The sequence below is a fragment of the Python bivittatus genome, unplaced genomic scaffold (genome assembly GCF_059951505.1).
Source record: "Python bivittatus isolate LINGU-HERP-01145 unplaced genomic scaffold, Pbiv_v1 ctg000020_np1212, whole genome shotgun sequence".
In the NCBI taxonomy this organism is placed as follows: Eukaryota; Metazoa; Chordata; class Lepidosauria; order Squamata; family Pythonidae; genus Python; species Python bivittatus.
In genome coordinates this window covers 117,808,694-117,836,556 of record NW_028277030.1, presented here as the reverse complement: position 1 = coordinate 117,836,556, position 27,863 = coordinate 117,808,694, and the positions used below count along the sequence as shown (strand labels likewise).

General features: G+C 38.6%; 1 protein-coding gene across 4 annotated transcripts in view; it reads right to left on the bottom strand.

Annotated features, from left to right (window-relative positions):
* Positions 1 to 27,863, bottom strand: part of CAMKMT (calmodulin-lysine N-methyltransferase) — a 331,308-nt gene that overhangs the window by 288,373 nt on the left and 15,072 nt on the right. For all 4 annotated transcript variants that reach the window (XR_015797399.1, XM_088147696.1, XM_088147718.1 and 1 more), the window contains exon 3: positions 1,256 to 1,320. Coding sequence is in view for 3 of the 4 variants with exons in the window: in XM_088147696.1 (XP_088003822.1) it covers positions 1,256 to 1,320 (65 nt within the window). In the remaining variant the exon portion in view is untranslated. The remainder of the gene's footprint in view (positions 1 to 1,255; positions 1,321 to 27,863) is intronic.

Genomic DNA, 27,863 nt, shown 5'->3' with positions numbered 1-27,863 from the left:
AAATTCTTGAATATCTGAGTGTCTTTCTGCAATGATATTACAAAATGTTTTTCAAAAGAAACAAAGGCCAAATGGTCTTTCAGCTTGGAGGATAAATAGCTAATAGTGCTATAGAAGTTCAAATGACTTATTTTTTCTACACAGATAAAAGATTTTCTATTCTTCTAAAATATGGTCTGTGCATATCAACATGCTTATAGGCGTTACTGTGCAATATACAATATGTGTCAGCCCTTTGAGGTAGTCCAGACAGGAAACCAAAACCATGAGTAATAATATTACCTTTATTGTAAGGTTATAGTAACAGATTCTTGCAAGTCTGAAAGCACTTCCCCCCTCCCCTGCCTTTACTTTCCAGATAACTAGGGAGGGAACCTTCTGAGATTCTTACTCCAACCACATACCTCCTTTGGACTCAGATTTCGTTTTTCAGACCATTGTCTAGGTTGCAGCTCTTCCTCCTGTCTCCCAAGGTTATTCTCACAGCCCATTGCAATATGTAAACCTGTAATACTATAATCAGTTTTCAAGGCTTTGTGTGAAGCAGGGATTTCAACTCCCACCTTCAGGGAATAGCACTACTTTACTAACTATCTGAAGTACAGTGCAAATTCAGAAATATCTTCTGATGCAACACAAGAAGTTGCTGACTAGATGGGAAGAGGTTTACATATATGCAGGCTGCCCCATTACAAATATGCTTGATTAGAAGAGAATGGCATGTATTTATACTACCAATGACACATATTTATACTACCAATTTATACTACTCCTATGCTAAGATCATTATACCAGGAAGAAAATGTTTCAAATGAAATTAAAGTCATAGCTATTCAACATAAGCACTTATTAAATTATTTGTTACATCTCATGCTTGCTGTTGCTATATTTAAAAAATGAATGATAAAATATTCATTTTAATATATGCCACCTTTGTGGTTGATTTTAAACAATAAGTTGTGTTAAATGTTATTTTATCTTATTTTGTTTAAGACATGCAGATTTTACTTGTATAAAATTGTATAAGTTGTATATTTGGTTTGGTTTTATGATACCTGTTATAAAGAATACCTGTTGGCCTTCCGCACAATACATTATTTCTTTCTAGCACTTATGTTACTTTCTCTCCTTTTTCTGATTTTTAGTTCCTGTCCTTGAGTGATATTCACATTGAAAAAATATTTTGGTACAGATTTTTGTATACTACATTTTATTAATAAAACAATCATAATCAAGAACAAAACTCATTACTTACAAACATTTCCTGTGTTGTCAAAACTTGTCAGAACATCTCCGACGTTTAATAATTTGCTGTTGCATCTAAGGAAAAAAAACATTATCACCACCATTACCAGTGCAAAAAAGGACAATGTCATAGCTACAGCCACCACCAATTTTTTTTTAAGTCTTACCACTAGAGGGAGAAAAGGAAAAAGTCTGTATCCTACTATTCTATGTTCAAATTATAACTCATTAACAACTGAAATGTAGAAGGCAGGTACCTTTTGTGAAAGGGTAGAACTTGAAGATAAAATGGGCTTTTTTAATAGGCAATAGACTGCTCATTTCCCCATCTAGTTTCGCCTTTTTCCTCCTTTCTGCTCTGGGCTCCTGTTCTCATATCCTCTTTCCTTGCAGTTTTCCTTCTGTGGTTTGTGTGCCACAGCTGCTGATTCCCTATATCAACGGAATCATATTAAAATCTTTAATTGCTTCACTAATTTCTATAAAAAGTTTTTAAGATAGCAGCTGATCCTATTTCTAGTTTGTTAGCAAATTCCACTATACATATCTCCTCACTTTTTTTTTGATTTTGAAATACTCTTTGCCAACAGATAACTTTTTTACAATTAAAATAAGAAGCTATATATCTTCAACTTATAAATGTTGTTGCCAAGTATGTTTAAGCAGTAGATCTGCTCAAACACACTTCAAAACAAGATTCCCATAAAAAATGGTTTTCATTACTTCCTAAGGCAAAAGGGGGAGAACATAGCATACTCTTCAGTATGCCTGTTTTGATTCCAAATAAACATTTGGTCTCTTGAGTTCACCAGCAGAAAGAATGACAGTATGTTGGAATCCTAATACAAAAGAAGAAATCCAACAATATATAAACAAATCAAACCAATATTTATTGCAGTCATAGACCAGCTTATACATAAATAAATTTATACTCCTGCAAGAAAACTTTATCTTCCCTCTCATATCCACCCCCAGTTCTGTCTAAGCATGTCTCTCTACTCTACAAAGCCAAACTTGAGAACAAGCAACAGCAGGAGGACAGGCCAAATCACATTGGATTCTATGCATAATATATTCACACTGGTACTCTTTGTTATTACAAGCCACAACCATATCAAGACTTTGACTTAAAAAAAAATTGTAACTATTTTTCCAGTTGAACAATTTGTGTTTTTATTAGAAATGGTTGCACGTGCAAGATCTCTCACTCAGTGACAAATAGATTCTTGACTTCTTACCTTTCCTCTACTCTCACTGCAAGATCAACAATACACATTTACCAATATAAGTCACCATAGCAACAATATCTATAATACAAAGTTAGTATGATCAAACATTCATCTCTTTCTGAAACACAGATGTATATCAACAAATAAGAACCATGTAAAATTGAGCTATTCCCATGAATAATATGCATGACAGGCTGGAATTGTTCACTCAGATGTATATTTTCAAATGATCAGTAAAATATGGTCAATGTTCATTGTCATGTATATTGTTAGATGTTAAGAATTCAAATGTATACAGTACATAAAATAGCTTAGCCTTAGCCTCCTTAAGATCCAAAACATCTTAAGTAAACCAAAAGACCCAGTAGCCCAAGAAGTAAAAACAGGTGTGAACTACAACATACAGTGTAAGGAGTAAACAGCCACTATTTAGGACAGATAGGCAGAAGACTAGCAGAGTGCATCCATGAACACCAACTAGCAGTCAGAATACATGATGAAAACTCCTTAATCTCATAACACATGGACAGACTCAACCATAGTTTCAACTGGGAAACTGTGAGCATCCTAGACCAAGCTAAATTCAAAAATGGTTTGAATTAATTACACAATACTACTTATACAGTATTATACAATAATACTGTTCCAGCTTAGATACAAATTCGACTAAGGACAGACCTTGGGAACAGAACTCATTCTTAAACTGGGGACTACCGGTGTAACACCACTATTACTGCAGCTGCAGTGACTACCCATTCACTTCCAAATGCAATTCAAGATGCTGGTTATGTTTTTTAAAGTCCTAAATGGCTTGAAACTATAGTACTTAAAAGATTGCCTGTTCCTACATAAATCAGTCCAGACCAGAAGAGCTTTTCCAATTTATATGAGCCAGGCTAGTATCCACACCGAAGTGTACCCATTTCAGAGAATTCCTATAATTTAAAGCTCACCTAGAAATAATTCTCTGAGTTTTCAGGCATAAGGTGAAGAACAGTATTTTTCCATGGCTTTCACTGCCTTTACATAGTAGCTCTGGTAGTCATCCTTCCACTGATTGATATTTTAGATTTTATATTGAAGTTTTCATCTCTTTTATTGTTTCTTTTCCTATACAGTAAGTACTCGCTTATCGACTGCCTTGTTTAGTGACTGTTCAAACTTATGACAGCACTGAAAAAATAACTTTATGACTAGTCCTCGCATTTATGATAGTTGCAGCATGCCCACAGTCACATGATCAAGTTTTAGGCACTTCACAATGGGCAGGTATTTACAACTGTCACAGCATCCCATGGTCATCTGATCACTATTTGTGCATTTCACAGCTGGCTTCCAACAAGCAAAGTCAATGGAGAAGCAGGCAGTAAAACCACAAGTTGTGGTCATGATGTCTCGTTTAACAATTATGGGTGATTCGCTTAACAACCACAGAAGTGAGGCCGTTTCAAGATCACGATCACGAAACAACCATGTCACTGTTTTTGTTAATCTGCATGTTGACATTTAATTTAGAATTTGCAGGACTGAGAACACTAAGGGAGATGCCAGGATGTTAATAAATCTTGAAAAAAGTTTATTAAGAAATTGCCCCTGAATACTTATAGCATCAGAAGGATATGACCCCAAAACAGCCGGGTGAGCCCTAATGGTGGGGAAGGTTCATGCTCCGGAACTCAACTCACAAGGAAACTGAGAAAAAGGGGTAAATCTTATAGCCCCTTTTCCCCACTCTCCCACCCCTTGACATTCTCACCTCTTGCTCTGGGATAATTAGCAAGGGGAAATTAATGTTTGTATTTACATGCATTGAATGTACACATTCAAAGGGAATACACATTGAAAGGAATGCCTTGGTGCCAGCTGTTTGCTTAGTGTGCTGGCAGCTGCGATCCCAGAGCCACTTCAAATAGCACAAGAAAGCCTTTGGGGTGAAACTGAGTAGGGCCTTTACCAATTTCAGATAGCAGCCCAAGCTGGCCAAGGGTGCTAATTAACCTGGGGCTAGCACCAGTTTTTAGAGAAGTTCTGCAAAAAAAAGCAGCTCAGGAAGAGATAGCTTGTTTAAGCAATCTCTCCTCTCTGCAAGTCGGGGGGGGGGGAGGGAAAAACAAAAAATACAAATTAGGCAATCAGGCACAGGACAGTCACTTAGCGACAGAGTTGCTAGTCCCAATTGTGGTTGTTAAGCAAGGACTACCTGTAGTGTCATACCGTACACTGGAAAGGGAGAGTACTATATACTATCTCCTATTTATTCATTATTAAACAGTTCATAATTGTGTAATTATGAACAATTAGAACTTTGTATAACAAGAACATTGTATAAACAGACAGTACAAAATATACTATATTTTCTCTAGATAGTTTTCACATAGTTAAAAATAAACAACGTGATAGTAGAACAGGCCTTTACCAAAACAAGGAACACAGGGAAACAATACTGTTCAAAAGAGATTTGCTTCTAGTCCTTTGTGCAAAGCAGGCAGGAAAAAGAGGTATAGGAAATTTGAACAGTAATTGTTATAAACAGTACTCACATATACAGCAGTCACTGAAATTCTTTCATACTGGCTTCACAGTCTTGCATCTGAGTCTTTGCATTCTGGAAAATATATTCTTACAGTATTTTGCCTTGTTAGCTGTGAGTGATGTGACACATAAAATATTTCTCTGGTTTTGGATATTTATCAACTTTTTTCCAAGAAAAATCTGATCCCATTTTAAATTCTTTGTATAGTTTGTTTAAAGATGGCATATGAATCAGTTACAAGAGTGCATGAAATGGAAAATATACTTTTTTTCAAACCAGAAACAACCATACCGTATTGCAAGTTCTGCTGACCCATTCCAGAAGGGCCATGATTCAGCTGAAACAAAACGGGGTTGTTATTTCAGCCAAAACAAAACCCTCGAGGGATGTTTATGGAGTAAGCAGGCAAAGCTGCTGTGCATGACCCCCCTCTCTCCCCTCCTTCCCAAGCAGCTCCCGGCATGCCACGCCTGCCCACCCATCTGATTTTACCTTTCCTCCCTTCTCTGCTTCTCCTCAGCCACTACTGCCAATATTCCAATATGGCAAATCCTAGCGGCCCACCAACTATCTGATATTCCCAGGGCCTTTCTTTCCATCCCACTCTTGCTTTCCCTCAGCTGTCATTGATATACTTAGCTATTTCCTGCTCTTGTCTCTCCTCTTGAACATTTCAAACTCTAATAATTGTATTGTGAACAAATACACAATAGCTGAACCACCAAATTTGGATATAAGCTTTGTGAAACCAGCTGGTCAGTGCATGGGACACTTTTTGTATGAACTATTAGCACGGTGGTAGAAGCAGCTTGTTCTTCAGAAAGGTCGCTGTAGATTTAAGCAAACCTCACATGGATTTCATGAAATCCATTTCTATCAAGTCCTGTCAGACTTCACTCTAGGCAATAAACATGAACTCCCTAGCCATTTAGTCCTCTATTCAGAAACCTGCTTACACCAGAAGCTCATAGACATGAAAGTCATCTGGACCTACACATATGGATCCTGCTCTCTTTGAGTAGAGTAGAGAAGTAGCCTCACTTCCAGCACCAAGAAAATCTCTTCCAAAAGGCATAATTCCAAATCCATATATTTGGCCAATAAGATGGGAAGGAGTTCCTGCTGCAGAGTGGGAGTTGGGTGAGCATGAAGCTCTGCAAAATGTGAGTGTTGCATGCTATAGAATCAAATATTAGGTTCTTTAGTCTCAACGAATATGTGCATGGAGAAACTAAACCAGTCTTAGGACTATTAGTAAATTTAATGAGGATGCTAAATAAAATTGCAGAGACTCACGATGATTGTTGATGGTGAATAGGAGAGGATCAGTGCACTCAGACATGAATAAAAACAACCATCAATAGTTTCAACAAAGTGAGGTATCAACAGGCTCCCTGGGGACAGCATATTTGCAAGTGATGAAGTTTTCAGTGGTGCAAATTCTACTAGAGCCTTAATTCTATTTCTGAGTTTGTCTGGGTCTATAATGTAATTGGAATGACTAAACTGCAGTGCATCGCATCAAATGTTTGGGATCCACCTAATTTCTGGATGCCTCATGCCTGACCCCATGGGATCATCTTGCTAGACAATTAGCAGCAAGGACAAAAGGCAATGGCACTTACTTTAAAATTCCAGAATTGGGAGAAGCACAACACAGGTACATTTCTCTTGCCTTGTTATACCCATGCCCCCTTTAGACATTTTGATTCAAGTCTAAATATATTCTTTGCATATAGGTAAGCCTTAAAGCCTTCACGGATCACTGCCTTGTCATGGCGAAGGGGCTTGCGTAACTCAGTGAAGCCATGAGCTATACCGTGCAGGGCCACCCAAGACGGGTGAACCAAGGCAAGCTGGATGTGGTCAAACATAAGATGACAAGATTGAATGTCAACATCTTGGGAATCAGCGAACTGAAATGGACGGGAATGGGTGAATTTAATTCAGGTGACCATTATATCTACTACTGTGGGCAAGAAACCCTTAGAAGAAATGGAGTTGCACTCATAGTCAATAAGAGAGTGGGGAAGGCAGTAATGGGGTACAACCTCAAAAACGACAGAATGATCTCAGTGCGTATCCAAGGCAAACCATTCAACATCACAGTCATCCAAGTCTATGCCCCAACCACTGATGCCGAAGAAGCTGAAGTTGACCGCTTCTATGAAGACCTACAACACCTTCTAGAACTAGCACCAAAAAAAGATGTCCTTTTCATCATAGGGGATTGGAATGCTAAAGTAGGAAGTCAAGGAGTAATCGGAATAACAGGCAAGTTTGGCCTTGGAGCACAAAATGAAGCAGGGCAAAGGCTAATTGAATTCTGTCAAGAGAACAAGCTAGTCATAGCAAACACTCTTTTCCAACAACACAAAAGACGACTCTACACATGGACATCACCAGATGGTCAATACCGAAACCAGATTGATTATATACTTTGCAGCCAAAGATGGAGAAGCTCTATACAGACAGCAAAAACAAGACCAGGAGCTGACTGTGGCTCAGATCATGAGCTTCTTACTGCAAAATTTAGGCTTAAATTGCAGAATGTAGGGAAAACCACTAGACCACTCAGGTATGACTTAGATCATAGTCCTTGTGAGTACACAGTGAAGGTGATGAATAGATTTAGAGGATTAGATTTGGTAGACAGAGTGCCTGAAGAACTATGGACGGAGGTCTGTAACATTGTACAGGAGGCAGCAACTAAAACCATCCCAAGGAAAAAGAAATGCAAGAAAGCAAAATGGCTGTCTGATGAGGCATTACAAATAGCTGTGGAAAGAAGGAATGTGAAAAGCAAGGGTGAAAGGGAAAGATATAAGCAACTGAATGCAGATTTCCAGAGAATAGCAAGGAGAGATAAGAAGGCCTTCTTAAATAAACAGTGCAAAGAAATTGAGGAAAACAATAGAATGGGGAAGACTAGAGATCTCTTCAAGAAAATTGGAGATATGAAAGGAACGTTTAGTGCAAAGATGGGCATGATAAAGGACAAAAAAGCAGGGACCTAACAGAAGCAGAAGAGATTAAGAAGAGGTGGCAAGAATACACAGAAGAACTATACAAGAAAGATCTTAATGTCCCTGATGTCCATGCTGGTGTGGTCACTGACCTTGAGCCAGACATCCTAGAGAATGAAGTCAAGTGGGCCTTAGGAAGCATTGCTAACAACAAAGCTAGTGGAGATGACAGTATTCCAGCTGAGTTATTTAAAATACTAAAAGATGATGCTGTTAAAGTGCTGCACTCAATATGCCAGCAAGTTTGGAAAATGCAACAGTGGCCACGGGATTGGAAAAGGTCAGTTTACGTTCCAATTCCAAAGAAGGGCAATGCCAAAGAATGCTCAAACTATCACACAATTGCACTCATTTCACATGCTAGCAAGGTTATGCTCAAAATCCTACAAGCTAGGCTTCAGCAGTACATGGACCGAGAACTACTGGATGTACAGGCTGGGTTTCAAAGAGGAAGAGGAACTAGAGATCAAATTGCCAACATTCGCTGGATCATGGAGAAAGCACGAGAGTTCCAGAAAAACATCTACTTTTGCTTCATTGACTATGCAAAAGCCTTCGATTGTGTGGATCACAACAAACTCTGGCAAATTCTTAAAGAGATGGGGGTACCAGACCATCTTACCTGTCTCCTGAGAAATCTGTATGCGGGCCAAGAAGCAACAGTTAGAACCAGTCACGGAACAACCGATTGGTTCAAAATAGGGAAAGGAGTACGACAAGGCTGTATACTGTCACCCTGCTTATTTAACCTATATGCAGAGTACAACATGAGAAATGCCAGGTTGGAAGAATCACAAGCCGGAATTAAGATTGCAGGGAGAATTATCAATAACCTCAGATATGCAGACGATCCCACCCTAATGGCAGAAAGTGAAGAAGAACTAAAGGGCCTCTTGATGAGGGTGAAGGAGGAGAGTGCGAAAGCTGGCTTGAAACTCAACATTAAAAAAACTAAGATCATGGCATCTGGACCCATCAATTCCTGGCAAATAGAAGGGGTAGAAATGGAAGCAGTAACAGACTTCATTTATTTGGGCTCCAAGATCACCGCAGACGGAGACTGCAGCCATGAAATTAAAAGACGCTTGCTCCTTGGGAGGAAAGCTATGGCAAACCTAGATAGCATATTAAAAAGCAGAGATGTCATCTTGCCGACAAAGATCCGCATAGTCAAAGCTATGGTTTTTCCAGTAGTAATGTATGGCTGTGAGAGCTGGACCATAAAGAAGGCTGAGTGCCGAAGAATTGATGCCTTTGAACTGTGGTGCTGGAGAAGACTCTTGAGAGTCCCCTGGACTGCTAGGAGGTCAAACCAGTCAATCTTAAAGGAAATCAACCCTGATTGCTCATTGGAAGGACTGATAATGAAGTTCAAGCTCAGATACTTTGGTCACCTAATGCGAAGAGAGGAGTCTTTGGAAAAGACCCTGATGCTGGGAAAGATTGAAGGCAAAAGGAGAAGAGGACGGCAGAGGATGAGATGGTTAGATAGCATCACTGAAGCAATGAGCATGAAACTGAGCAGACTCAGGGAGGCAGTGAAGGACAGGAAGGCCTGGCGCAATATGGTTCATGGGGTCACGAAGAGTCGGACACGACTTAACGACTGAACAACAACAACAAAGCCTTAAAGACAATAGGACAGTGCAAACAAAGAAGAGGAAATTATAGAAACAATGCCAGAGAGTACATCTTGGTGGGCTTTAATATTCAGAAGTTTGAGCTATTAGCAGAATTAAGGACAGTGCTAGACAAAACTATTCATAGTACTTTTAGAGTTATAGGGACTTAACAAACCTTGAAAAGTGTAAATAGGAAGAAATTCAAGCAATGCATGCTTACAGGCAGGTGAAGGTCAATCGTAACTGAGCTCTGAAAGACATAATCTCTTAAGAAGTGGGGGAAAGATCCAGTAATGTTGACAATGTAAGTGGAAAAGCAAGGAGCGAAATTCAAGGACAGAATAACAAGAAGAAAAAAGATATGAGGTAAGCTTGTCTTTTTCTAAACCCTAAGATGACCATTAGTAAATATAGCAACATAAGTAGCACAGCAATGAAAAAAAGGAAAACATGGGGAAATGAAAAAAGGATTTTCTTCTTAAAGCTGCAGTACTAAGAACAAATTATAACAGAGTAAAAAGACACAGAAATATAGGAACATTTTTACATATACAATTTCTACAACCTCCTTTTCTGATAGACCAGACCTGGAACATTTCAAGCCCCTGCTTGAATTACCCATTTAGTTGTTGTCCTGGAAGGAGATGTTTTAGTTGTGCATCTTTTACAAAATGGCCAGATTCTCCAAAATATAAACATAGATATTGCATACATCATCAGAGTTTTTCTTGGAAAAAAAGTGGAGCCTATCAGCATGAGTTCAACTTTTGAAGAATGGGGGAAGAGGGGAGGGACCTTAAATAGCTTCTGCTATTTAAATATACATAAGGAGGAATAAACAGACAGAAAATTCATGGTAATGTGTGATTTTTCCTTATGTGGGTATCCTGTAACTGAACAGCCACCAGGTAATTGAAATTATTTAAAGTTTTGTCTTGTTTCACTATCATTGTTCATGTCTGCTCAACCTGGGCTGAGGAAGATATTGGAACTACTTGCTGCAGCAAATTTTTTCCCACTTGCTGCATTAGCTGATTCATCTCATCTAGCTGAATTGTCTAGTTCATCTGAGTTACAACTTGTTTGTGACACTAGAGAAATGGTGACCTACCCATGGTCAGCAGAACTGCAAGAGTTTAGCAACTGTTTAAATTCTGGGGTTGGAGCACAAGGACTCCTATACTGTTGGAAGTAGAAGTAGCCAATCTTGTTGCCAGACTTCACATAGGCAAAGACTGATTCATGACTCTTCAAATACACTCACAATGGGTAAAGAAACATTTTATTAGATACTAGAAGAAACCACATTTATGAAGAAAATCAATTAGTTTAAAGCAAAAGTGGTTGTATATGTATGAATGTCAGTCCCAGGGTTTATATCTCAGGTCTCTTTCTCCTACTTTCATTGTCAGTCATTTTGCAATGTAAAATATATAAAATTTAAAATATAAAAAAGAAATGTACCCACTGGACTTGATGCTATATGAGCCCGTAAGAATTCTGTGTCCTAAATTCTTGTGATCAGAAAAGTCTTGTTTACTGTCAGAATTCCAGTTAAAGAAAATCCACTTATTGTTAAAATAAGTCATCACTGTAATTACACAGCAAAATTAGGAGCAAATTTACAGTAAAAATTGGCAATGCCAAAAGACTATATATCCCTGAAAATGCTAGAGGAAGGGAACCGAATGACTTATACTTTAACTGGTACTATCTGAATTCTTTTTCACAAAATACAGTAGCTTAACGGTTCAATACAGACAGATGAAAAACACATTTCTCTAAGTCTGTGTAGAGGTTAGAGTTTAAAGATAAAGAACTGCCCAAACTTGATCAATACAGACAGTAGGATCCTTAAAGTTAATGTCCAAACTGTCCCAGTACACAATAAAACATCATCCAAAAATCATGAAATATAATAATTCATAAATCGAAATGAGCTGTTCTATATCATAAGTACAGGATATTCCACATCAGAAAGTGAGTTGCCCACTTTGAACTTCCCTCTGTCATTATGTCAATTATAAATCCTACTGAAGATTGCTTAGTAGGAAAAACCTCAGGGATATACATATATCTGTGTGTGTTCGTGTCTTAAGAGGATCTGTAGTCTTTTTTTAACCATGATATCAAAGCACTCTCTTTCCACCCACAGTGTTAGAAATATGACTGGCATATATTTCGGTCAGACTAGCATATCTTTCATGCCAGGTACAATACATTTCACCTCTGAGCACATAACTCTGTATTCAGGAACTTGCTTACAGCAGAAGCTCACAGACATAACCCAGCTAAATAAATTGCTATCTTCTAGATATGAGGGAAGCTATATATATATGCAGAAAATCTTCCTATTACAGTAATCCAGACACCTGCTCCAGGGTTTAAATTCTATGCTTTTTTCTTCTGCCTTTTGGAATCAACATACATTTGACCATTATCTTCCCAACTTTGAGAATGGGAGATACCTGCTTAGTATTTACATCACAGTTCTGTCTAACCTGAGAACTGCTGTTTTCTGGTTTACCAGCTTCCTACAAGTGAAGGAAAAAGCACAATTACACTGAAGCACGAATTGCTTTAGTAATAAGTCTGGTACTGGAGGCCACGGAGCAAAGACATAAAGAGGAACGGAGTTACGTGTTTACTTATATAAATAATTACTTTCATTTCATTAGTTACATTACAATTACACTTAATAGCAGTGCAATGTGACATTATAAGTGAATATGACTGATGAGATTACATAATTGCATAAATCTATATGCATATTAAATGAACAGAAAGGGGTGATTAAATGAGTTCACACTTCCAGTACATAATACAGCTTTTAATTTAAACAAAGGGTTTTAGGATTGTAACTAAATTGTTATTTCTGCCTAACCATTATCAAAAATAACCTTGCTTTCCAGGACCTAACGTTAATTGGTCTCAGGCATTTATTGTAATTGAAGCACCTGCCTTACAGTCCTATGGCTAACACTTTCACTTATCTTGTTAGTGACTTGTTACTTTGAGCAGCACCTGAAGATTTCAAGCAACTGACTGCCTTTAGCTGAATTTCCTATACCATTTCTTAGACAATATTTATGGGTTATGGTCCAAAATAAATCCATTTCAATATTATTATTATTGTTGGTTGCACAGTCAGCCAGATGTTTAGACTGGATTTGGCATTTTTATCCACCTATCGAGTCCTTCCGAAGGACCTGGGATAGGCAGATGTTGTTTGATGGTGTTAAAGGTATCATCACAGGATCCAAGCTGTTCCAAGTAAAGCTGCCTTTTGCAATTGACTGATGGTGATTTTGTCAATGCCGATGGTCTTCATGTGGTGCTCCAGATGTTTTGGGATTGCACCCAAGGCACCTATTACTATTGGTATTATCTTTGCTTTCTTTTGCCGTAGTTGTTCTACTTCCATTTGCAGGTCTTTGTATTTTGTGATTTTCTCCAGTTCTTTCTCTTCTATTCTGCTGTCTCCAGGTATTGCAATGTCTGCTATCCAGACTTTTTTGTCTTTCTTATCAACTTTTAAGTCTGGGGTGTTATGTGACAGGTGCTTATCTGTTGGAATTCAAAAGTCCCAGAGCACTTTAGCTTCTTCCTTTTCTTTTACTTTGTCTGCTTTGTGGTCCCACCAGTTCTTGCTTGCAGGCAAACGGTATTTCTTGCAGATATTCCAATGCACCATTGTTGCTACTTTGTCATGCCATTTTTTGTAGTCAGCCTATACAATCTTCCTACAGCAGCTAACTAGGTGGTCCGCTGTTTCCTCAGCTTCTTTGCAGAGGCAGCATTTGCTGTCTGTTGCTGTCTTCTCAATTCTGGCTTTGTATGCATTTGTTCTTAAGACTTGGTCTTCTGCAGCCAGAATTAACCCCTCTGTCTCTTTCTTCAACTTTCCTGCTGTTAGCCATTGCCAGGTCTTCTTGTTATCTGCTTTGCCTGCTAGCTTTTTTGTGTACTGGCCATGTAATACTTTGCCTTGTATGTTTCTTTTTTATTCTTCATTTGGTCTCTCTTGTAGGCCGGTTTGGTCTTTTCATTCAGTAAGCCTTCATGGTGAACTAGCCTCAGTGCATCTTCTTCACTGTCCTTCAGATATTCTTCTAATGCCCTTTTTTCTTCTTCAATTGTCTGGTGTACTTGCAACTTTCCATGCCCACCTATGCTCCTTGGTAAGTAGAGTCTGTCAACATCACTGCTTGGTTGAAAGGCATGATTCATTGCCATTATTTTTCTGGTCTTCCTATCCAGGGCTTCTAGTTCTGCTTGAGTCCAGTCCGCTATTCCAGCAGTGTATCTAATGACTGGAATTGCCCAGGTGTTAATCGCCTTGATGGTATTTCTGCCACTGAGTTTGGACTTTAAGATTTTCTTCACTCTCATGATGTATTCATTACTAACCTACTTCTTGACTTCAATGTGCTTGATCTTGTCAGCTTGAAGGATGCCCAGGTATCGGTAGTGATCATCTTCATCCAGACTTTTGATGTTGTTTCTATAGGGCATCTTGATTCCTTCAGTTTTCACTATTTTTCCCCTGTTGATGGTAAGGGTGGTACATTTGTCCAGTCCAAACTCCACTGCAATATTTTGGCTGTATATTTGGACCGTATTGGGCAGTGATTCCATTTCACATGGTGTTTTTCCATACAGCTTCAGATCGCAGATGCTTTTGATGTCTGATAGCAGGGCTTGACTTGTTCAGTATTGTTGACAGAGGAATCAGTGCAATGACAAACAGTTGTGGTGATAGTGAGTTTCCTTGAAAGATTCCTCTCTTGATATTAACCTCTCTCAACCTATCACCGTTGACCAGCAACTGTGTCTTCCATTGTGCCACTGATCTTTGCACAAAACTTCTGATGTTTCTACTGACTCCTGTAATTTCTAGGCACTTGATTATCTAATCATGTGGCAGGGAATCAAATGCCTTCTTGTAATCAATCCATGCTACATTCAAGTTGGTCTTCCTTCTCTTGCAGTTTTCCAAAATCATCTTGTCAATTAGGAATTGATCTTTTGTTCCTCTGCTGTTTGGGCAGTTTCCTTTCTGCTCAGATGGAAAGAGCTTGTTTTCAACTAGATGCTGTTGGACTGCATGAGCTACCACACCAGTTAGCAATCTGAAAGTTTTTGGCAAGCAGGTAATTGGCCTGTAGTTGCCTGGTGCTGCCCCTTTTGGTGGATCTTTCATTATCAGGTAGGTTTTCCCAGATGTTAACTAATCTTCAGTTTCACCTTCTTGCAGTATCTTGTTAAACTGCTTGGCAATGAGTGGGTGCATAGCAGTCAGATGTTTCAACCAAAAACCATGCAGTTCACCTTTACCTGGTGCTGGCCAATTCTTGATCTTTCTTGCCCTTTTCTCCATCACTTCTGCTGTTATTACAAGTTCTTTCATTTCAGCTTCTTTTGTATTCTTACCCACCTCCTTTATCCAAGCTGCATTCTTGTTGTATTTCTTTGGGTTGTCCCATATGTCAGATTCAGCCGGCACAGCACGGCACAGCAAAGGCACCGCTCAGCTTCGCCTAAGTCAATTTCACCGCCTAGGCGCGAGCAGAGGAAAAGGGGAAGTGAAACCGCGAGCTGCTTACGGACAGGTGGCGGTGGTTAACTCAAAACCGCAAGCAGATACTTTGTATCAGCGCGGCTTCCCTCAGGCGCTGCAAACAAAGGAAAGTGCAGAGGGTCGGAAGCGAAGCAATCAATGAACTAGCAAGAACTCCCGGCTTTGCGCACAAACAGGCAAACCCAACAAAGGCAACAACAGCACAACCCATAGACTGCAATCAGAAAGACAAAAGCACCGGACTGAATCTGCCATTTGGGCGAGGGGGGATTACTGCCGGTAATCTGTAACTAAGCAATGGGGAAAGCGCGGGAACGGAGAAGCTATAAAATACCATGTAAGCTATGCCAAGCCAACCCTGGCTTTGTCTGTACTTACTTACGTTACACTTGAGTAAACTTCTTTGCTGGACACACGTGTCACGAGAGTTTCTCTGAGATGAACGGGGTAAACCTTACACCATAGCTGTGCCCAGAACTGCACTGTTTCTTCTTTATCAGGTGTTGGCTGGTTCATTGCAGTCTCTCCATTGATGGATTGGTAGACACCTTTCTGATTTGACTGAAATTGGGTATTCTGCCTATAGTATGCAATTTGAACTTCGTATCTGTTGATCTTTTTGGCTATGGCTGTTATTTGCTGCTTTATTATTTCCGGTGCTTCCTGGATCTTCCTTGTTTCTAGGTTATATTTCTTGATCAGGTATTCTTTGGTCTTCTTGTTTTTTAGTTTTTCTTTCATATGTTCTAGCTTGCTTGCATCTGATCTTAGCATGCTGATCTTATTTTCCAACCTGATCTTCCATTTTAGTGGTGCACTGTTTGGCTTTTTTTCTTGTTTGTTGATTTTGCATCCAAGGTATTCAGTTATAACTGCAGCCATGCTATACATTAGTTGGTTTGTTTCTTGAAGTGAGCTGATGCTTATATTTGATATTACAGTATTGGCATCTTTTAATACTTGTGCTAGCTGTTTCTCTGCAACAAGCTTCAATGCAGGCAGACTTATTCTGTTCCTTTTGTGCTATTCTAGATGCTCATTCTTTGTTTCAACTCCTCTTGTTTTTTAGTTAGAGGGTTTTGTTCTTTCTGAGGAGAAGGCCGAGGAAAGGGTGCCTGGTTTGGGAATGAAAATAATTTAATAGTTATGCTGGCTTCCTCTATTGCCAACTCCCCCTGGTTTGCCTCACCAGTCTGATCTACTTCTGGCAAGGCTTTGGTTTCTTTGCCCTGAGTAGACCTTTGCGGTTCTACTTCTATGAATAATTTATTTCATGTTATAAATCACCATTGGCCTGCTAGTCTCTGTTCTGTTATTTCTGATTCTGGATGTTGTTCTTTCCAGAACTGGTGCATTCTTTTCAGATATCCTCTTCTCGTTGGACTTAATTTGTAATAGCAAATCATCATTTCTTTGTTTTCAGTTTTTATATATTTGCGACGGATAAACAACTTTTCTTCTGGCAGTCTTGCAGCTGCTGGCCCAGGCTGCTCAGCCAACAGTCCTGAGTCCTGTAGCCCACTTGTTACCAGATGTCCAGGAACTAGAACATCTAGCATGGTCCTTGTTGTCCCGGGCAACAACCAATCTGGTATAGGTTTCTGCAAATTACGTCTCACCATATTGTTTATGGGAGAAACACTCTTCGTCTGGCTCCTCTGATGAGACCTGTCCAGTATGGTTGAACCTCTGGCATAGTTCTCATCCTCCTCGGAGCACGCAAGCCCCACAATCAAGTCAAGGTAGTGCCTCACTGGGGGTTGTTGTTATTTTTGTTGTTTTTGTTATTAAAAACTCCATTTGAATGTTGTAATTCTATTTCTTTGTACCCAATTAATTGTATACATAGCTCAACCCCCAAAATCTTCTTCTGAAGAATTCCAAGCAATGCAACTTAATTAAATATGCACCACATATAAAGTTCACAATTATTAAAGGAGATAATAAAATTACAACCCATTTTAAAACTGTTTTCCCAAAGCACCCAGTATTGGAAAGTGATGTTAACCATGAAAAAGTCTAAAAACTGTATTGGGTTGCTTCAGAAGCTGCATGAAAAAAATCTTTATTGCATTCTTTAAAACCTGGGCATTTTGCTCAATTTTCCCACCTTTGTCCACATAAAAACAACATTTCTCTTGTAATAAGGCACAAACTCCCCTTTGGGCTGCAGTTAATAAATCAAAGGCTATTCTGTTCTGCAGGACTACCTCTGATAAGGAAGTTATTTCATCCTGCAGAGTCTCTATAGAGTCCAAGATTGTATTAAAAACAAGTTCCAACTTTGCTGATATTTCTTTTCAATTTCTGCCATAGCCAACCTGCAGTGTTAGAGTCTTAAAAATTTATGGAAACCCAATGTTTTGATTTTTATAATAGAAACTGTTCCAGAAATTGTTCTCCAGGTCCTATTGGCAAAACTATCCAAACTTGAAACTTGATTTGAAGTAAGACATTGGGATACAATAATCTAACTCCACATGTTCTTATCTGTCCTGAAGATAAGGTTTTGTAAGCCCAGTTTCCACATATATAAAATAAATGGGGTGTTTTATCCATAGGGTCAAAAAATCTGTAAGTACCTTGTGCTATTATGCGTCCAAGCCAGAATATAAGGAAGAAGTTTAAGAGGAGATCTTTGCTTAGTAATTGGAGAAGGTGGGGGTACTATTACTATATAATTGAATATTAAGTCCTCCAATATTGCTTAAATTTCTATATGAAGTTAGTCTAAGACAACTGGAGGGAGCATGCGTTTGACAAAGGAGCAGAATAACAGGACTCCCTTTGTCACAAACACATAAGATGTTATTTAATTGTACAGAATTGAAAAAGTAAACCTTGTGAATTATTTTAGCAGATCTTCCTCTCTCCCAAGGTATAATAACCTCTCACCCTTCTCGTGAATGATTATGTTTGAGAAGATATTCACAGAATTATTTCCTTCCCTTATGATTCCTTTGAATGAATTCATACAAAGAGGGAAGAGAGATTGGGGCAGTAAATCATCTACCTGTTATATTAATTTCACCCTTTCAAGATTTCCTTCAACACCATTCCAAACAGCATTGGAGAATCACAAAGTCCCTGGGGAGAATCTGTCCAAGTATACTATTTTCCCTAACATGTAAAGGCAAACAGATATTGGGAATCTGGATGTAAAGGTACACTGACAAAGGCAGAAATGAGATCTACAGTAGTAAAATAAGTAGCATCAAAAGGAATAAAAGCCAACATCACATCAAGATTTGGAGCAATTGTATGAAGAAGAGTTAACACAGCAATTTCAAATCTTAAAATTATATAAACACTTCCTTTATTTGTCTATCTTTCTGGGCTTAGAAATGGGAAAACCATTTCTACCAGGGGATCATTCTTACCTAGTTGTCTGGAACAGTTTGATCCTGTTGTTCCTGAGGAAGTGGACAGGATCCTCTGGACTGTGAAGGCCACCACTTGCGATTTGGACCCATGCCCCTCCTGGCTGGTGAAAGCAGCTCGGGAGGTGACATGTGGTTGGATCCAGGGGATAGTTAATACATCCCTGCAGGAGGGAGTGTTTCTAGCTGCTTTTAAAGAGGTGTTGGTGCACCCCCTCCTTAAGAAACCCTCCCTGGATCCTACCGTACTGGACAATTTCCATCCAGTCTCCCACCTCCCCTTTTTGGGGAAGGTGGTTGAGAAAGTGGTGGCATCACAGCTCCAAAGGGTTTTGGAGGAAACGGATTATCTGGACCTTTTCCAGTCAGGTTTCAGGCCCAGTTATGGAACAGAAACAGCTTTGGTCGTACTTATGATCTCTGGTGGGAGTAGGATGGTAAAAGTGTGACCATCCTTGCTCTCCTTGATCTCTCAGCAGTTTCCGATACCATCGACCATGGTATCTTGCTGGGACAACTCAGGGAATTGTGGGTGGGCGGCACGGTCTTGTGCTGATTCACCTCCTTTCTTCAGGGCCGATCCCAATCAATGGTGATAGGGAGTGAGAGGTCCCATCCTTGGCCCCTCCTTTATGGGGTGCTACAGGGTTCAGTTCTCTCTCTGCTCCTTTTCAACATCTGCATGAAACCACTGGGTGAGATCATCCGCCATCATAGGATGAGGTATCATCAGTATGCTGATGATACTCAATTATACATCTCTATCCCAGGTGAGGTAAGTGATGCCGTGACCACCCCTTCGCAGTGCCTGGAGGCTGTAAGGGTCTGAGTGCGGAACAGGCTTCAGCTGAATGCTAGCAAGACAGAGTGGCTGTGGGTTAATGGCTCTTCTGTATCTGGGACTTTGTCATCTTTGGTGCTGGATGGGGTAGCACTGCCCCAGTGCATAATTTGGGGGTCCTCCTGGGCTCACGGCTCCTGCTCGAAGAGCAGGTGGCAGCCGTGGCCAGGAGGATCTTTGCACAACTTCAGGTTGTGCATCAGTTATGCCCTTTCCTGGATCAGGATGCCCTTTGAACAGTCACTCAGACCCTTGTTATCTCCCAGATAGACTACTGCAATGCACTCTACATGGGGCTACCCTTTAAGAGTATCTGGAAGCTACAGCTGGTCCAGAATGCAGCCGCGCAGGCTATTTTTGGAGCCCCAAGAAGGACCCATATAACACCATTGCTCCGCGAGCTGCATTGGGTACCAGTTTGCTTCCAGGTCCAGTTCAACGTGTTGGTTATCACCTTTAAAGCCCTACATGGCATGGGACCAGGTTACCTGAGGGACTGCCTCTTCCCCATGACTTCAACCCGTGCCACCCAATCACCCAGAGAAAACATGCTCCAGACTAAAAGCTCCGACTAGCGGGGTCCAGAAGGCGAGCCTTCTCTGCTGTAGCCCCTACCCTTTGGAATATCCTGTCCCTGGAGGTGAGATTGGCCCCCTCACTCCTGGCCTTCCGGAGGGATGCGAAGACCTGGCTCTGCCATCTGGCCTGGGGTGGAGAGGGAAGACATCAGGTGTGAGGATGACTAGCCCCTTAGAGGCCTAGTATTTGCTGCTCTGAACCATCAGCCTCCTGGACTCTTTCTTTTTTAGTAATTGTTTTGTACAGGTTTTAGGTTTTATATAATTGTATTTTTATTTATTGTTTTAATGAGTTGTGAGCCGCCCAGAGTCCCACATTGGGGGAGATAGGCGGGGATAAATTTAATAAATAAATAGAGGTATTTGTAGATGATGAGATATGCATCAATGTGGGTGTGGTAGGAAGTTATCAGAGGTGCCATCCCTTGCTTCACCTCAAGAGAAATGTGATTGGACTTAGAATTAGAATGGACTTTCCCTGAGGAAGAGACCTGTATTTTTTACTGGAGTTATTTCTTGCAAGAGACCTACCTTATGGGAAGAGATCATTCACAAAGAGAGGTTTAGGTCAGAGGGATCTTTCAGTTGGCCACTTGGATAATCTGAATAAGGCTTGGAAAGTGACTCTGGGGAGCTGGTAGATGTATTGAGTACTGGTCAAAACCCCAGTCCCTAGCTTGAAACAACTTGGACAGGGACTGGTGGTATATTTAGTTGCATTTTTTACACCAACTGAAGGAGAAAAAAATCCTTTGAAAGGTATGTTTAAACCAGAGACCAGGACACATTTACACTGAAGTGCAAATTGATTTATTGATGGGTTTGGTAATGGAGGCCAAGAAGTAAAGACCTAAAGAGGAGTAAGGTTACAAGCCCTCTTTACACTCTTATGTAAATCATTACTTTCATTTGATTGGCTACATTACAATTACAATTAATCAGCAGCAATGTGATATGTCATTATAATCAACATCTTTGATGAAGTTAACTTTACTGGTTGGGTAAATCCATATTTTATTTATTTGATTTCTATAGCCGCCCATCTAAACAAGTGACTCTTGTTAAATGAACAGAAAGGGGAGGTTAAATGAGATCACACCTTCCCTACCCAATATAGTTTTTAATTTAAACAAAGGGCTTCAGAATTATAACTAAATCATTATTTCAGCCTGACCATTATCACAAATAAACTTGCTCTCTAGTACCTAATGCTAATAGTTCCCAGGTACTTCAAATCATAGAAACATAGGGTTGGAAGGGACATTGGAAGTCTTCTAGTCCAACCCCCTGCCCAATTACTTATTGTAATTGAAAGTGGCTAACTTACATTCCTTCAACTCCTTCACTTATCTTGTTAGTGCCTTATTACTTTTAGCCGCACCTGAAGATTTCAAGCATCTGATTGCCTTTAATTGAATTTGCAATACTGTTTATTAAAAAATACATATGGGGTGGGATCCAAAACTAATCCACTCCAATTTTCCCCTACATAAATTTCATTTTTTTCATCAGCTCTCAAAAGTTCTCTGTTGAGTACCACAGTCTTCCAACTGTATCTTAACTGCAACATTTTCTTGGCACGCTGAGATTCAGCCTCTTTATCTCTCAGCTCTGTCTGAAATTTCTGAGCTTATTCTGTTTGTGCCTCCTTTTATTTCCAGTTCTCTGAGCCTGATTTGTTCCCAAAAATCTATAAATATTCACTACTTGTCAGATGTAGAGTATTGTTTCTTTTTGTGGTTTCTTCTGTTAACAACTTTGTTTCAGTAACAGTTTCATATTTTTCAAACTGACTTTCTCATATTAAATATTCTATTCCTCAATTGCTTTATTAAAGCAGTTTTGCTCACTGTCTTGGCAGATAGATGGATAGATCTTTTTCTGTGTAAGCCTTCAATATACTTTCCCTGCTGTTCCTACTTTTCTGTCTGTTAAAATGATGGATTTCTGCTCTAAGCAGGGATTAGATCAATGGCATAAATGGGCCTATCTGACTATAATTCTAATTTCAAAAATGTGGAAAATCAAGGATATAAGTTTCATTTGTTTTCTGGAAACAAACAAATGAAATAAAAAGTACTGACCAGGCTTGACTCTGCTTACCTTCCACATTCAGACTCGATCAGCCAAGTATTGCTACCTGCTCAGGCATAACATCACACTTACTAGAACTGCATGTGAACAAAGCCAGAATAAAGGCAGCATTGGGAATTTCGTGTGATCTTGAGAGAAAATGCTTGAATAAGAGTAGCTAAGCATCACATTTGAAGTTTGCTTTAGATATTCATTTCATCCTTCTCTCAGGTCTAACCCTCAAGTTAAAAGTTTGTAACAGCATGGCATTTAGCACAAAATAAAAAGTGCCATTCACCTTACAAAATGGTCTGATACAGTTGCTCTAGCTGGTTCACTGTTTGTCTAAATACAGACTGATTTTTGTCAATAGTTCTTGAATAGATACACTATAGTGTTAGGCTTTTTCCCATGAGGTACATAAATCCTTGAAAACTTTCCACAGAATTTGGCCCTCTCAGGATAACACTTGACAGTCCCTAGATATTCAATGACTTTCATGAGACAGAACCTGGCTCACTTAAAATTTAAGGTTGTCTTAATTAAATTTCTGGGATAAAGTATTACTTTACCCTCTAACATGTTAAAATAAAGAATAGACAATGCTCCACAATTGAGAATACTTATTAAAATGTAGAACAGAACTGAAAGAAATAAATTATGTACACACAAATGCAGATTATTATGTGAAAAAAAAGGTAATAAGATACAGATTAATTCTATTAAAAATCCAATCCAATACAGTAAATAGAATTTTCAAGAGAAGCAATTTTATATGCATTTGACAGCTTCTCATGTATACTTTTCCAGAGGATTCAGGAAAAATCCAAAATTACTCTATAAAATATTCTACCATTACAAATCCAATGAGAATTGGCATCCTCAGTCATCTTTCTTGCTGCTTTTGATTTTCCCTAAATCTTGGCATAAAGAGATAAACCTTCAACACAACCATCACCATGCCTGGTTCCCCTTAAAACAAAGTTGTACAACTTCTAGGCCACAAGATGCACATGACCTTTGAATGGAGGTTGAGGGCTGAACTCTAAAGAGTAGTGGTTGCTGAAGAAAAAAATTATTAACATTTAAATTCAATTAAAATTAAATCTAGTTAGTTAGGTGGCACTGAGTTAAGCCCAACCCCCAGCCATGATATAGACAAAGGCCCAACGTTTTCAATCTTTCCAAAGAGAGTGTTCCAAAAATGCATTCACTCTTCGATGTATTATAAAAGGATGTTGGCTGCACTTTAAACAACAAAATTAAGGTAAGAGTCACAAGCAGAACAGAAAAGAATGTGTCCTCGAGAAAGGTTCCTCCTTCACACAAACAGCCCCAAGCAGCAGGAGGGCAGACTATTTATGAATCATTAAAAACTGATATAAATGACACTTTTGAAGCTCTGCCAGGACATGGACAGGAAGATTTATTACAGGGACTTGATCATCTTAGGCAAACATTGGCCTCAATTAGCAAAACCGTAGCTCCATTTATTGACCTGAGTTTTTCAACATCAAAAAACAGTCATAAACATAGAAGTCCCCAGAATAATCTTTTTCTACATTTTGATGTGATGAATTTGAAACTATAACTAAACTTATTCCTCTTGTGGATTTGGGAATATCGTCAAATAATTCTAGTCTAAGGACGAAGATTTCAGAGACAGTGGGAAAGTTTTCTGTTCCACTGTTACCACCATCCTTACTTCTAGCTCTATTTCCTTTGTTATCTCCATTTCCACCAAAGGGTGCCCTACCAACTGTTGTGGGATCTGGAGATCCCCTAGAAATATTTCTGATAGCACCCCTTCCAGCTGAATTGAATGACATTTGTCCAGCCTTTGCTCTCTGGCCTTCATATCTTGGATCATCACAGGCTGAAAAATAAAAAAGACCCATCATACTTTGCTTAAATTTCCAGTTATGATGTAGTTCAGCATAATTGGTGCTGGCTGGACACATCCCAAGAAGTGGGATTAATGAGGACAGCCTCTTTGCCAAATTTCATAGACAGCTCCCAGATCAGATGATAATATCACCACTAGTATGGCAACAATCTAAGAATTTTAGAGGCCTCTGCTTTATGCAAACTTTTCTTAAACTGAACCTAACCTGGATCCGCTGGCAATGATTACCCACCCAAACATAATTATTGGCCTGGTACTATCATTGCTTGATTAAACAGTGATGTTGCAAAATCTAATACCCTACATACTTAAGTTTACGGTACTCAGTTGATTTGACATGATCATTTCCCAAATATATTTAACAACATTTAGTAGGTTTCTTTTACCATCCTGCCATATTTCTACAGCAAGGGGAAAAGTTTGCCCTAGTCACAGTAAATTGTTCTCTCAACTTGAGGGTAAGATTGCCAAATGTATTGTATCAGAGCCAGCTAAGCTACTTCATTCAGCAATTGTGGGAAGTACTGCTGATGAGACTGTTTTGAATAATTATGATAAACTGATTAAATTCCTCCAGTCCACAATAATTACCTCATAACCATCACATTTTATCAAGAGGTAAGTCACTTAGTAAGTCTCAAGCCTGATTCAATTATAATTGAAGAGGCCAGGAGAGGTCTGAACTCATTTTTCAGACTATATAAAGGAAATTCACTTTTTATCCCATCTGAAGCAAAGGTATAAGTAATTACTCCATCAAAAAAAAAGAGGGAAGCCACTAGGAAATCATGGCAACAGCTGATAGCTATTCATTTAAAAACAGTTATTTTCTGGAGACTGGTAGCTCTGTCCCTTCTGAATAAAGTATCATGTCCTTCCTCCCATAAATGACATTTGGGAAGAACATTTTGCTGTTTTGTATGCCCAGAGAGAGGCCTACTTTCTAGACTTTGAGTTAGATGAGACTTTCTTAATTGCAGAAGGCTCCCAGTTTGTATGATTTATGAAACCATAAACAGTAATGTGAACTTGTAGGCTTGAATCTGAATCCATCCTGAGATAAACAGGTGGGGTTCAGGGGAGACAGATCTATACTATAACACACCATAGTACTCCAGCATTTGGTGGAAAAGTATTCCTTCAGAAGCAATTCATCCCTATTTGCAACTTTCATTGACTTTAACTCTGCATTCAACTCAATTTTCAGGACTAAATTATGGTACAAACATAAAGATTCCACAATTGACAAATTATTGTTCCTACTATTTAAAAGGGCTGGGGAGTCAGAGTTGTGGAGTTACTAGAGTTGGGTTACTAGAGTCGGAGTTGGAGTCAGTAAAAATGTACTGACTCCAACTCCTAATAAATTTAAATTGTATATAATATAAATAATATAATATGTTAAAATTTCCTATTTCATAGATAATAATTTGATTAACCTATTTTTTTTAAGATATATTTTAATTTCAAGTTCTCTGCAATTTCAAAATATAACATATTCCATGATATTTTTATTTTGTGATAGCGGCACCCTATGAAGAAAATCCCAATGGCAAAAAGAGTGTCAACAAAGTCGACTGTTTCTGAACATTTTACAATAACAACAGATGAGAAACATTATGTATGTCAGTGTATTATAGAAGATGATGATTCTGAAAAAACATGTAATGCAAAAATTAGCAGTTTTAGTGATTCTGACAAAAATCCACCTACAAGAGCACTGAATTTGAAAAGATACTTGCAGCGTTTACATCCTATAGTGTTAGAAGCTGTGAATGAGAAAAATAACAACAACATTCCATCTGCCTGAGGGCTAAAGAAAGATCAGAAATCTACTGGAGGCCAAACACAACTATCAAGATTCTTTACATCTGACAAAGTTACCGTAACAATGACACCAGAAAAGTTCGAAAACCACATCATTGAAATGGCAGTAAAGAATAGTGTACCTCTATCCTTTTTTTCACAACCATCCCTTTTAGGCTTAAATGGAGAAATGGCTAGAAAACCTGGAGTTTCTCTAGAAAGAGAAAGCATAAGGAGACTTATACATGAAGAGGCCAAATGTAAGAAAGAAGAATTTCAAAAAAGTTTGAAGGGATGTTTTATCTTCATTAAAATGGATACATCGACACATCACAGAGACAATTATTTTGCTATTAATGTTAGATTTGTTGATGAAAGCAATAAAATGATAACTTGGACATTAGGAGGAAAGGACATCCAGGCACATCACACCAGCAAGTATCTTCAGGAGTTAGTGGAAGATGTTTTGGAAAATTTTGAAATTACAAAGGAACAGGTTCTATGTATTGTAACAGATAATACTTCAAATATGTTAAGCACAATTGAGAAAATGAATAAAGTTGACAAAGAAAGCACACAAATATTAGATGAAGATCCCATTCCTACAAGAAATCCACAAACGGTGCAAATAGAAGAGAGCAGTGTGACCCCTAAAACAGATACTATTCTGCAGACATGTGTTAGAAAAGAAGCCATTTTGGATCAAGCAACACTCTGGGGAGCGCTTATTTGATGACAAAGCATTTGCTTGAACTAAAAGACTTTTCTGAAGATCTGGACAACATAAATGTTTCACTAACTGAAAGCCAGGGGGCACAGAAATTGTGTAATTGACAGAATTAGAAAGTCTACTTTCTCACCCTTTTACTGTCACCAAGAAGTTGCAATCTGAGGATTTAACACTTGGTAAATTCTTGCTGGAGTAGAAAAGCTTGATGTATCGCCTGAACAAAAGAGGAGGATTAATTGCTGACGGCATTTAATCATCAATGAAGAAAAGGGAGGGTGTCTTGCTGGATAATCAAATCCTGTTAGCTGCTATTTATATTGATCCAATAAACTGACTTTGTTGAGCAATGACCAAGTTGCTACAGGAAAACAGGCACTCTATGAAGTAGCAGTTTGCATGAAAGGGTTACAAATACTACTGGAAACACCTGAACCACTGGATGAAGCTAGAAGCATTGGTAACTCAGAATCATCCAAATGAAGAATTAGAGTTTGAAGCCTACTTGGACAGAATGGAACATTCAATGTGATGCCACTTAAGCACAGAAAAGCAACCAGTAAATATCCAAATAAAGAAATTTCAGCAAGAATTTTTTAAAGGATTAAAGGAAGTGGAATAGTATGACCGCTCATCGAAACTGACTATAGAAGAAGCCATTCTTGTTTATCCAGAGGTTATTAGTGATGTAGCTAGACAGCAAGGCCACCCACCCAAGACTGTTTTTGGCACTGAAAATAGTCAGATCAGATTTAAGGTCTTCTATGAGGGAGGATTTGGCAGAAGCAATTCTGTTTCTAAGAACAATATGTTAGTCTTCAACAATCTTATACAATATAATTTTTATTTCATTAAATATGTTTCATGTTATATTCACTTGAATTTTATATTCAAATGATACTTTAATCTTGAAAAAGAAAGTTTATGTTACTTACATATGTACCTAATTAAGTTCATTTCTTTTAAAACAGTCATTTGTTAAGTTGTTTTAGGTGTTCAATTGTTTTACCTTTTTGTAGTTTTGACTTTTAATTCTTTTTAGTAATATCAAAGGATATACTTTAGATTTTTGAATTATTAGAGAAAGTTGTTCCTGATTTTCTTTTATAGTTTCTTTCTTTTATGTCCTATTACTTTATACTCTATAGTCTTTTGGCAAAAATATAATCTCATTGTTTTTATTTTTTAGCTTTTATCCTTTGTTTAAACTATGAGGTTACTGAATGTTTGTAATTTCTTTAATAAATAAAATTTAAAAAACAGAATGTCTAAGCTATAGCCTTTAAACCCAAGCTTTAACATGTTAGGGTTCTAAA